The 13,534-nt window shown below is 36.9% G+C and overlaps 1 protein-coding gene across 22 annotated transcripts in view; it reads right to left on the bottom strand.

Moving 5' to 3' along the window:
• The window catches only part of RIMS1 (regulating synaptic membrane exocytosis 1), a 493,840-nt gene that overhangs the window by 224,166 nt on the left and 256,140 nt on the right, over positions 1–13,534 (bottom strand). For all 22 annotated transcript variants that reach the window (XM_058734401.1, XM_058734405.1, XM_058734406.1 and 19 more), the window contains 2 exons: positions 5,134–5,474; positions 820–1,685 (listed from right to left, as the gene is read on the bottom strand). In XM_058734401.1, the coding sequence (XP_058590384.1) occupies positions 820–1,685; positions 5,134–5,474 (1,207 nt within the window). The remainder of the gene's footprint in view (positions 1–819; positions 1,686–5,133; positions 5,475–13,534) is intronic.

The following is a 13,534-nucleotide window of genomic DNA, read 5'->3' as shown; positions in this document are numbered from 1 at the left end:
GTTAAGCATCCAATTTTGGCTCAGGTTATGATCTCACAGTTGGTGGGTTCGAGCCCCGCGTCGGGCTCTGTGCTGACAGCTCAGAGCCTGGAGCCTGCTTCAGATTCTGTGTCTCCCTCTCTCTCTGCCCCTCCCCTGCTCACGCTGACTCTGTCTCTCAAAAATAAATAAATGTTAAGTAAATAAATAAAAATAAATAAGTAAATAAATAAAGAGGTACATTCCCCTTTATCAGGAATAGTTATGGTTTTCTAGAAGCTTTCCCCCCAGACAAATCACCCAGAAATAATAAATTAAAAACACAAGACTGCACACTGAATTTCCCAGAATGACAAGAACACAAGTCATTAAGAACTCTTGTAACCCAAATTTGAAGCGTGTGATTATGTTTCAAAATCCTACCAAAAAGAAAGGAAGCGAGCAAGCTAAAACCTTCTATTCTATTCCCTGTGAAGCTATGTCTGTGAGCACTCCAAGTCGCACTTTCCCCTCCACTTCTATGGAAATACGGAGCTATAACTGACATACAACTCTGTATTAAGTTTAAGGTACACCACATGATTTCACATACAAAATGCCAAACGTTTACCAAAATAAGTATAGTTAGCATCTATCTACTCATCTAGCTAGAATTTTTGTTTTTCCCTCCTGATGAGTTTGGAATCTAGTCTCAGCAACTTTCTAACATACCATACAGCAGTGTTAACTCCAGGCATTACCATGCAGGTTTCAAGGCACTTGAAACTTTTTACCCCTGCACACGCGCGCCTCTGAGCCCCAAACACTTCCGTGCTCGTGGTCGACGCGGCCAGCCCTTACCTTTCTCGCTGACGCTCTCGCTCTCCAGCTCCACGTCCTCGCAGCTGGTGTACTCCGGCGTGGATACGCCCTCCTCCTCGGAGCTGCTCACGGACATCTGCCGCTTCTTGCCGCCTCTCTTGGACCGGTGTGGCTTCGGCGGGGAAGGCCGCACGGACTCCGACTGATCAGAACTCAAAGAGTCGTTCCGCAGCATAGTCTCCACCTTCTCGCGCTTGGACTTCCTGATGAGGACGGCCGAGCTGGGGTCCAGGCGGCTCTGTTTCCTGAGGGGCTCCTGGGCTTTGGGCTCCAGGACTTCTGCGGGGACTGGCCCATGCCTGGGTGCCGGCGGGCTGTGGTTCGCCAGCTGCTTGGCGCCCGGCGTCCTGACTTCCCCAGTCCTCTCGGCAGAGTAGGCCCGCGGCGACTCCGGCGGCGAAGCCCTGGGGGGGGCCGGTGCGCGCTTGCTGGCCTTGGCGTCGGGCGGCGCAGCTCCGGCCTCAGTGCGCGGGAGCGCCACGTCGCTGTGGCGCCGCTCGTGCCTCGCGCGAGACACCCGGGCGTGCATGCGCATCTGCTGCTCCTCCGGCGGTGGTTTCACCGGGTACCGCGCCAGGTTCGGATCGCTGCGGTACCGGGTCTGGTACTCCTCCTCTTTCCTTTGCTTCTCATCGTCCACCGCTTTGCGATCCTCACGTTTTTCCAGCACATCTGGGTAGTCCTGTGACCGTCCTTTCTCAAGCCGTCGACTTTCCCGCCTTTCTTTCCGCTCGCGTTCTTCCACGGCCCCCTCTCCCGGCTGCACTGAGGACTTGGGCACGCGTTTCCGCTCGCTCTTCTGGGCTCCTTTGCCATTCTGCTCAGAGAGCCCTGGAGTCTTCTTCCTGTGATACACAAAGGAACGTCAAGAAGAAAAGCAATGTGTAAAGCTAAAAGTAAAGCTAAAAATGAAGACCAGATTATTCGTTATAATCCGATGTCTAATTAAACGATTTGATAAAGAACTACATTAAACCTGTGTGTCTGATTAGCTTTCTAACTAAAGCTCCTTTATATTACAGCAGCCTAAGGAACTTTAAAAGTTGTTTTCACATTTAAAATTCCCTATAAATTAACTAGATTAATTAAAACCACCAATAAATTAATAAATGAGCACGTTTTATGCTAACTTCTGCTTGTGAATGAAAGACTTAAAAATGTTTTAGATGAAAACCAAAATATGTAAAATATAGTAGCAAAAGAATACACATATCAGTTCAATTCTAAATATATATACTTGATATACATCTAGACAATACATTATCTGCAATCTTTTATAATAGAAGCTTTTAAAGAAATGTAAATACAAGTATGCCCATTTCAAAAATCAAATCTGGTAGCACTTCTTTAATAGTAGAAAAAGGTAATTTTAACAAGCTTATGTGCACCCAAACACTTAAGGGAGATGGTTAGGAAAGAAAATGACCGAACTTTAGCCTTCATTTTACCTTCCTTGGGCAATAGAAATATTGAAATGTTTCAAATTATTATTCAGTTTTCCTCCTTCTCTTCCCCTCTTCCTTTCCATCTCCCTCATTTTAGAACACAGTCCAAAAAACAAAAAACAAAAAAACAAAACACCAAAATAAAAACAAAAATGGTTTTGTTTCTACTCTTCTCTCCATCCCATTTAAGGTACTGCAAAGATAAAAGGAAAGGAAAGGAAAGGAGTTTGGCGACCTTTGAATCTTGTAGCTATATCATTCATTTGCCCTTTCAGTCCTTTCTTGTACACTGGAGTGCACCTAATTTGGGAAAGTTCCAGCAACTATACCAGAATTTATCAAAAGTAAGGGCCTTGTCTAAGCACCCTGACACTATACAATATACCATGCAATTAAAGTGGGAACAACCTAAGCCTTCTTTTTTTTGAAACCCTGAGGCCCATAGAAGGCTTTCCAGAGGAAACATTTTTTTATTTCAAGTCCAAAAGCCGACATCATGCATAAAAATAAAAAAATAAAAAAAACAATATGAGAAAAAGGGCAATTTCTATTGTGGGTCACCAAAGTAGTAGTTACTACGATATGCTGTGGGGTCAGTTTGAGGAGGGGCTAGTAGTAGTAGTAGTAGTAGTAGTAGTAGTAGTAGTAGTAGTAGTAATAGTAGTAGTAGTAGTAGTAGTAGAAAGAGTAAAGGGTTTCAAATGACATAGGTAAGCAAGATAGCATGGCAAATTCTGCTGAAGACGTTTAGTGCACATTGTTCTTTTGAAGCGAAAGAGATTGTTGTAAGAGGGAGGAATTGCAAGGGTGCCACTGCAGGTTTACAACGTAAGGAGTCTAATAGGAACATGTATTAATTATCAAATACAGTTTTCATACAAGTGTGATGATTGTACTACAGATATTTAGTAGCTCATTAAGGCATCGCTGATCTCGTTAGAAGTTTATATTGAATAAATTTTTCCTTGAAAAGCTGATAAATACTGCTTACCTTGCAAAGTTCACATGAGCATTAAAGGAGAGGCCATCTGTGAAAGTGCTTTATGGAGAGTGCTTTATATGAAGTGTCATACAAACGAAAGATGTTCTGCAGTCTGTCTGATTTTTGCTTCCCCGAGTATGCGTTTCCCCACCTCCACCTCTAATTATTCCATTTCCACTAAGTCCTGATGAAGAATTCTTCAGTAATTTTAAACAGACTGCCTGCCATTCTTTTGGTCTCACTTATCTCCCTGAAGTTGCCACCCATCTCTTCTTTTCCTTCCATACCCTCAACATCCTCACTATTTTCTTATGTAGTCACATCATCACAAGTAATTTATATAATCAGCAGTAGCATTTGTCTCTATAAATCTTCAAATTTAATTTAAAAGTTTAAAACAAAAAGTTGGTTCTCAGTTCTTATTCTTGAATTCTTTGTAGTTTTTTGTTTGTTGTTTTTTGGTTGTTTTTTTTACCATATGTCAAAAACAGGATTCATATTTTCCTTTTAGAAACTTTAGAGCTCCAAATTCTCTTATTTACAGGTATCATTTTCTGACCAATCCCAAATTGCATCTCCAATATTTTTGTCTCTTCTTAACCCACAATAGTTTGTCACCAAAAGCTATCCGTTATACCTTCACTGAAGTATCTCTAGTGTCCTTTGCATGTTCTCTCTGTATAGCTCAGGTGCATCCATTCTCTCTTTCTGAAATGTCCTCTCCTTCCTGTCTGCCTACCCTACAACTCCTGGGTATCCTGGAAGGCTTAATTCAGAAGGCACCTTCTCTTTCCTGTGACTCCCAAAGTACTATGTATCTTCTAGATCCCAATGTATCTTCTAGCTTTGATCAAATAAGCTTTCTGCTACAGTTAATTGCTCAGGTGTCTGTCTCCTCTAGGATAGTCTGTGGTAATTCCCCTGGGATCTGTCAGAAAAGGGACCATGTCCTAATCATCTTTATACTCTGGTTCCTAGCACAGTGTTTGCTTATAGTATACACATGGCTACTGGATTGATTAATAACTACATTCAATGAATGTGAGATGCTCCAAACTACCAATCTCATGATGAACAGGGCTATGTCCTCCTTGTTAACATGGTCTCCCAGTGTGTAGCATCCTGTCTCATCTTAAATGCATTGTTTGAATGAAGGAATGAATCAATTAAAGTAATTTATCTGATCATGTTAGCCCATGCTTAAAACCCTCAGTAGCTTTCCATTATTCCTAGGGTAAAATGTAACTTTCCCAATAGGCCCAGTATGACTTGGTCCCTGATACCTAACCAGCCACCTCTCCCCCACTCTACCATGCCCTCCCCTTCTGCTACTCACATTCCTGGCAGTGGGCATCCTTTAGGTTCTCTCATGAGAACTTGTTTCTTCAGGCCACATGCCTGTGCATATACCTGGAGTACTCATTCCATTCTTTACCTGGTTAATTCCTAGTCACTTGTCAGAGCTCAGCGTAAAAGAAATGTCCTCCAAGAAGACTTTGCTAATATACCTGTGCATCCTCCACTGTGTCAGGTCATAGTCTCTCAGAGCACACTTTCAAATTAAAGTGCTAGTTTTATAAGTAAATAAATGATCTAAGAACTTTTCTGAATTCAAGGTTGGAAGTTAGTGACTTGTTTACATCCGTGCATGTTAGGAAAGAAAAGCTTTTCAATAAAGGTCTCCTAAGGAACGACACATTCTAGAGGTAAACAAAGCACCTCAGGGCTGTTGTTGCCTTCCAAGTGGGGCCTGAGAAGTACTACCTCCAAATATTCCTCTTAATAGCAGTTAAATTCCTGAAAATAGGTTTGCTCTCAATATAAAATCTTGTCTTTTGGTTACAGGGTTAATGAACTATTTATTACCTCTCTCTTGGAGGTTCACTTCTAGACCTCGATGAAACCTGCTTCTGTTCGGGCCCAAGGGCTTGCTGTGAGGACTCCGCCCCTTTGCTCCTGTCTGGCTGTGCGCTGGGAGGCGCTGTGTCCTGGGAGGAGGCAGCTGCTGTGCTCAGGGGTGTCTGAGACCGTGATCTTTCTTGGAGCCGTGCTTTCTTTTCTCTCGGTACCTCAGAACCAGCACCTGTAGCTGTATCACTTAGGGTTCCATCCTGACTTGGCTGCTGAGGGCCACTTCCAAAGAACCATGCCCCAGATTTGGTTAAGATTTCTTGTTGCTTTCGACATAAATTGCATACCCACATAACCTATTTGAAGAAGAGAGAACAATATAAATTTTCTATGCCATTTGGAAATGATGTATGTTTATCACATTAAAATATCTTTTAAGGAAAAGAATGGTTGTAATCTTTATATTTATCCTTGCAAATTTCTTGTGAAAATGATCCTTGCACAAGTTAAGTACATGAATGCCTAGAGTGGCACCCACCTGAAACCAAAGCACCTCTAGGTTTCCAGAGTAGGGTTTTTTTCTTGGTGTTCTTAACCACGTGATTCTGACTTTCCTTTTACCATGTATCCCTCACGTTTTATATGACTGACTCTGAAATTTCATTTAAAATATCTGTTAGTAAAAATGTTCTAAGCAGGGTAGTTGATTGATTAGAAAAATGCAAGGAGCTATAGAATTAATATTTATGTACATGAACCTCAATGTCTTGAAGGAGTTAGAAAATAGGTCTTCTCAAACTTTATGCATTATTAAAGCCAATATTAAAAGATATTCATAAGGAACAAACAATAAAAGGTAGGCACAAAAGGAAAGGTCAAGCTGTATATCTTCTCTAGTTTATTAGTAATAAACTAACCTCAGGTTGATATTATGCTATAAAAGTTTCCACACACATATTTACTAAAGCAGTAAATTTGGGGCTAGGTTTATTCATTTGTGACTACTCCGATATAGTTTCCACTAGAGGAGCTATTTTGGAACAGTCATTTAGCAACATATCCACTGATAAATTATAAGATGTATTACCACCTAAAATAAATCTACATATCAGCTCTCCTCTTGGTGACACTTAAAATTGAATGTAACAACGAGGACAACGATAGTAACAGAAGTAATGAATAACAATAGCAGCAAAACATAGTAGACACAGAGCCAAGATAGGTGCCTATGGCCCCATGAGCCTTCTTTTCAAATATCACCAGTACCTCTGCTTTGTGGTATAATTCCACCTCCCTGCCTCAGTTGCTTTCTTCTGAACACACTTCAGTTTTCCTTCGTACGAGAAACAGCACCCACAGGAAAGACTGTTCACCAAACTTCAGGCCCTTGTTTTCACAAATACTGATTCAGTCAACAATTACTCAAAAATATCACATAAGGGTGAATAAACTCCAGATACAGTAATTGAGAAACAGTTAACTGTTAACAGTCACCTATTAACAGGTAACTGTTAACAGTTAACTAACAGTTAACTATTAAGATAGTAAAAGACAAGGCCTTATTTAGTTGGCAAAAAGAAAATGTACCACTGAAAACATTTGAATGAATAGGAGAAAAACAACTGTAGTTATAAAATAAGATAAAATACAAGCTAAAGTGAGAACAAGAAAAAAAGGGAGAGAAGTTATATATTTTTAACAAGGAAGAGAGTATAGATGAACTGTTAAGAACTGCTGCTTTCCAAGAAAGAAAACTCAAATGAATTAATAATATAGGAAAAACTAAGACTTAGAGATGTTTACTCTAAAAAGCTTAAGATTGACAAAGTTTAATTCATTCCTCTACCGTTCCGCAGGTCATGAAATGAAACTAGATTCACAAAAGCAGTTAGTTGAATTCCCATATGCTAAGATGTTAAACAAGATACATAGTGCATTTCATAGGCCTTTAACAAAATAAAGGAAATATGGAACATATCTGTAATTTACAATGCTTCCCAAATAATACTATATTGTGCACAGTGTATCACAATATCTTTATGTCATGATAAGGTCCCTCAGAAGTTCTGATCAGTTGAACACAGTCTTATCAAGGATAACATTATAAGGGGCAATACCCCAAGGCCAGGACTCCATGCACAGTGACACTGATTCTCCTCTATCCAGACCCTGGAGGGGGACAGGTGATGCACTTCCTCATGAATTGCCTCTTCAGCTGACAAAATAGTAATGAGAAGGTCTGAAATTATGCAGTTCAAAGAGATTGGTAAGAATCTCAGACTATTTTGTATCACTTAAGTAGACAATAAATTTGTATTTACTACACTGTAAGCAAGTATTATTCATCATCAAAAGTAAGTTTTTAAAAAAATATTAAAGTATATTTAGGATAAACATAAATTTCCTTTAAAACCATACAGAAAACACAATAAAACATATAATTAAAATAAAAATTCCAAAATGAAGTTAAGTTAAAAAAAAAAAGAGGCAGAAAGAAGCATTAAATATGGGTAAAAAGAAGGGTAAAGGAGACTCTTCACTTCTTTGTACATCTGAATATTTTCTAGAAAATAATCTTATTTTGATTGTTTCATATTTTTAAGTGTTATAAAAATGGGCCAATTAAAAGTAATCGCTAGATTTGGACAGGTTCCAAATCTTGAATATGTGCAGAATTGCCACAGGAGTAATAAAAGCAGACAAATTATGGTTGTTGCCAAATTATTATTATTAATATTAAATATTAAAAGTCATTTAATTTCATTTCATATTGATTCAAAAGGTTACAGCTAGTAAGTAGAAGCAACTACTTTAATATTTTCAAAATACTACTTATTCACTTAAGTCTGGATATTTCATTAATTTTGTCTATTTTTAAGAGGAAAAATAGCATTTAAGTCCAAATTTTTCCTATGTTTTATTTCCTTGTGTACACGTTTTAAAATTTGTATTTCAAAATTAATTGTAAGTGTGGTCAATCTATCCTCCAATCTGAAAGCAAAACTAACTATAAAAAAACAAAATATTTTTTTATTAAAATACTATCTCCCAATCTCTACCATTATATAAATTACTCTTGCCACAAAGCTCACTAATAAAAAAGAAACTGTTTATACAAGTTGTAAAGAAAATAGATGACAACACAGTGGAACATTTGTTATTGTACCTTTCAACGCAGTTCATGTCAAACATTTCGGTATGTTTAAAAATGAGCCAAACCGTTGCTAAGAAGCAACACAGTTATGTATGTTTACAAAGTCTCTTTTTGAATTTAGCATCAAGTATTATGTTTGCCTTCAACTATAGATAATACAAAAAAATGGGATAATAATCCAAAAGTGGGATGGGGAGCCTTTCTTGTTTTGTTTTGTTTTGTTTTTTAAGGACAAGATACAAATATTTCTACCAAAAAAAAAAAAAAAACAAACCCAATTTATTTAAAACACACACACACACACACACACACACACACACACACACACACACGTTTTTAAATTTAAAGACTGTACCATGCAGGATTATACCCTGATTAGGTACCCTGGGATGTGTTCCAAACTAATCTAAAGTCTGTGTAATACCTTATCTTAACAATTTACAGATGTTAAGCAACCAAACACAAACTTAAATGAAAGATTATTGTGATAGAATATGGCTTCTGAAACTCCATGCCATACATCATCAGAATTATGAAGAACATGGGAAAAATTTTTTATTTTTAAAATTTTCCTAAGTGTTCATTTTTGAGAAAGAGAGCACGAGTGGAGGAGGGGCATAATGAGAGAGAGACACATACACAGAATCCAAACAGGCTCCCAGGTTCTGAGCTGTCAGCACAGAGCCCCATGCAGGGCTCAAACTCATGAACTGGGGGATCATGACTTGAGCCGAAGTCGGATGCTTAACCGACTGAGCCAACCAGACACCCTTGGAAAATTTTATTCAGAACTCTTGCACTAATAGCATTTTAAATTCCATCTAGAGAATCCTTAAGAAATACAATAGACCATTTTATGGCAGAAAAATCATATTCGGATGTAAGAAATACTTTATACATGAAATGTTACAGATCCAGACATACAGAGCAGAAGAAATGTGCCTTAGATTTATTTACTCTCAATGATATTACTAAGGTGATTAGTGATGACAGTGAGGTACAGAATTCCTATGTTAACACAATTGTCTTGTTTATAAAAATCTGGGGCACCTGGGTGGCTCAGTCAGTTAAGCCTCTGACTCTTGGTTTCAGCTCAGGTCATGATCTCAGAGTCCATGATTTCTGGTCCCACATTCGGCTCTGCACTGATGGCACAGAGCCTGCTTAGGATTCTCTGTCTCCCTGTCTTTCTGCCTCTCCCCTGCTCAATTTTTCTCTCTCTCTTTCTCTCTGTAACATGAAGAATAAATATAAGCATGAAGACTTTTTACAAAGATAAAATGTGAAATACTGAATCGTATTTAATACAGCATTCAAAAATAGTTATACTAACATTTTGAAAAACATGAAAAAGAAAACAGGAGATACTCAGCTTTATTATGAATTTTCTGAATATTTTTTCTGAATATTTTTACTCATTTTCCTTACTTTGTCTATTCATTTTCTGAATATTTTTACTCATTTTCCTTACTTTGTCTATTCATTTTCTGAATATTTTTACTCATTTTCCTTACTTTCTCTATTCAGTGAAGGTACTCATGCTAGCAGAAACTGGGGACAAAATTATTAAGGTGATATTTCAACTTTTTTGACAATAGTAGATGAGACAGTAGAAAATAATTGATTACTAAGCAGGCGACGATGAGAGAGTTCTCTTTGGTACTTGTTTCAGAGTGCGCGTGCATTTCTCCCAGTCTTTTGTTATTGCTGTTGCTATTTCATTAGTTTATTTTTTTCCTTTTGGAAGTTTTATAAAATACATGAGCAGAGAAGTGAACTGATATATCTCAGGTTTTATAATAAGGTCCCTCTGATTGCTGTGTTAAGTTGAGCATAAAATGTAGGGAATCCATTGTGGAATTTTTGTGAACTGAATTCTAATACTGGTATTTTTATTCTCTTTTGGTTCCTCTTTAGCAGATACATTTCCCTATCCCTTTAGGTTATCTATTTGTGTAATTTTGTTGGATATGCATTTCTTTTTATATATAGCAAAAGCCTTAACTATTTTTTTTAATTCAGCCCAAGAATCTTTGTGTTTTAGTAGCATCCAAACACACACCAATCCTTACTTTATATTTCCTGACTGACATGATAATATAAGATGTTCCCCTATTCATGGAAAGTAAATGCTCACACCCGCACTCTGGATACCACCCCTCTTGCCCAGTGAGGATTTCACTCCATCACTGACCCCTTCATTTTCCTGTGTCTTCAACCTTGCCTTCTCTATTTCTCCTTTCCTCTTGGCATATAACTATTAAAGAATTTAAAATAATCAAAACTTTTTTGTCTTTGATCTGTTCTCTCTCTAGCCACTGATTTTTCTCTAAAAATCTTTAAAATCAAGCTACCTGTTAATGTAACCTAAATTAATACTCTCTCCACTTTGTTACATCCTTTTTATTTCTCAATAATCTGACTCCAGTCTCTAAAGCTGTATTTAATTATCTTTCACAGACATTAGTGATTTCTTCCATGGTGCTAATTTCACATATAGACACTTTCTCATCTTTTTCCTATAGAGTGTATGTAATTTAAGACTACCTTCTTTATTTGGTTTCTGGATATTAATGATAATTTTCTGTTCTCATCTACATCCTACTTGCATCACCTCTTCTTGTATTCCTTGCTAAAAATCTTCCTTCTTCACTCTTACTAAATGTTAAGGTCACACAGAGCTCCATTTCTGCTCTTCTGCATTTCTTATTCCAATAGATTCCATGTGAGATGGAAACAGGACTTCTATTTTTTTAATCACAACCCTTTCTGAAAAATATTTTTCAGAAAGTTTATACAATAAATTAGTATTTGCTTAATAAATTAAATTGGTGATTACTATACTGTATGACCACCCACACAGCAAATCAAGCAATTAACGTGAGTGATCCTAACCTACCCTCTCCCTAATGCTTCTTCCAATAATAACTCTGATTCCTGAATATGATGACTCAAATTTGCTTCCTCTTACCTATTCCCACTGTACTGACTAATCTGAGGTCATGATCTCTTTCTATCAAGATTTCTATAACTGATAGCCTAATAGATTTTCTTCTTCCTTTTATTGGCCCTGCAATAAATCCTCCATACCTTTTCACATCTTCCAAAATTTAAATTTGACAAAATCACTCCCTGTATTCAAGATATCATCATAACTCTCGTTTAGCATACTATGGTTCTTTCTTATGTTTTCAACCTCATCAGCAGCATTCCATTCTCCAGTTTTCTACACTCCATTCTCCAGTTTTCTGAACATTGTGCAGTTCCTAGAATTTGTTCCAGATGTTTATAGCTATAGGACCTCATTTAAAGGTTCACCCCATATCCAAATGGATTTATACATTTTATAACATCTTCATTTTTCACACGTATTTATTGATAAGGTAAAATTTTCATATGTATCTTATCTCCCAGAGTTATACATTATGAAGAAAACTAATAAGATTATTGTGTGTTCAACATAGTATTCCTAAAACTTGATATCTTATTTTTCTACTTTTAATGGCATAAACTCCTAATTTAAATAATGAAATAGGGACCCCTGGGTGGCTCAGTCAGTGAAGCATCTGACTTTGGCTCAGGTCATAATCCCATGGCTTGTGGGTTCATGCCCATGTCAGGCGTCCTTGCACTCACAGTGCGGAGCCTGCTTGGGATTCTCTCTCCCTCTCTCTGTCTCTGTCTCTCTCTCTCAAAATAAATAAATAAACATTAAAAAATAATGAAAACACAAAGTGTTATTTGTTCTTATTCTGTTATGCTGGGATACCAAACACTATAATATACTACACAACTACAGAATTTAGACTGATAAAGATCATTACTGTATAATACCTACAGTGTATTTATATCTAACCCTGAAGTGAATTATTACAGAAAGAGCATAACAAATGTTTTTATGTTGAATTGTTCTAAAACTACATGGTCTACAATAGTGAATAAGCCAACATACTTAAAAACCATAAGAGACTCTTGACTATAGAGAACTGAGGGTTGCTGGTGGAGAGGTGGGTGGGGGATGGGCTAAGTGGGTGATACATATGAAGGAGGACACTTGTTGTGGTAAGCACTGGGTGTTATGTGTAAGTAATGAATCACTAAATTCTACTCATGAAACTAATATTACACTATATGTTAACTAACTAGAATTTAAATAAAAATTTGAAATAAACAAAAAAGATTTAAAAAACACATGTATAGCCTTTATGGTTTAAAAACATTTTATTCTGGCTTGTAAGTTTTGGGTAGTACCACAGTAGTAGCCCAGAAATAAGTATAGATAGATTTTTGAATCTTTATCCAGATTCTAAACTGCTCTTGTTTAAGGTAAGACTCTAGAATGCCTGACAGTGAATAGCTATTGGGACCATTAAGCTGAAGAAATAATTCAAATACATTTTCTTTTCAAGTCAAATGGAATAACCACCAGGATAGATCACAGGCAGCCCATTAAAAAAAAAAATCTCAATACATTTAGAGAACTGTTATCACACAGCATATATTCTCTGATCAGTATTTAATAAAATTACAAGGCAGTTGGGTGGCTCAATCAGTTAAGTGTCCACCTTTTGATTTTGGCTCAGGTCATGATCCATGGTTCATGAGACTGAGCCCCACACTGGGGATTCTCTATCTCCCCCTCTTTCCTACCCTCCCCCAGTGGCACTCTCTTTCTCTCTCTCAAAATAAATAAATAAAACTTTTAAAAAGTTAGCATTTAAAAACTTAATAAAGTTAGACAATAACTCAAAATTCTGGAAATAGCATAATTTTGGAAATAAAGCGACACATATCTAAATGTGACAAGGCCAAAAATATCACAAGAGACATTAAAATAAGTATGGATCTGAATAATACTAAAAATATAACCTATCAAAACTTGTAAGATGCACCGAAAACATGTCTTAGAGAGAAAACTTAGCATTAAATACTCTATTGCAAAAGAAACAATTATAAAATCAATGATCTAAGTTTCTACCTTAAGAATAAAAATGAATTAATTAATTAACACAAATAAATATAGGGTAAAGAAGAAAATAATAAAGATGAAAGTGGAAACCAATAAAGTATAAAATTTGAAAATCAATAACCTAAAGAAAATCAGTAAAATAAAAACATATGGCTCTTGCAAGGGATTAATAAAATTGATGAACATCCCCTTGACTGATCAAGAAAAACCATAGAGAATAAAACTACCAAAAGGGAGGGCATCATTAAGGACCCGGGATTAATTAAAAAGATAAACACTGGAATATTATTAAC

The sequence above is a fragment of the Neofelis nebulosa genome, chromosome 6 (genome assembly GCF_028018385.1).
Source record: "Neofelis nebulosa isolate mNeoNeb1 chromosome 6, mNeoNeb1.pri, whole genome shotgun sequence".
NCBI lineage: Eukaryota > Metazoa > Chordata > Mammalia > Carnivora > Felidae > Neofelis > Neofelis nebulosa.
This window is presented reverse-complemented; position numbering and strand designations above follow the sequence as displayed.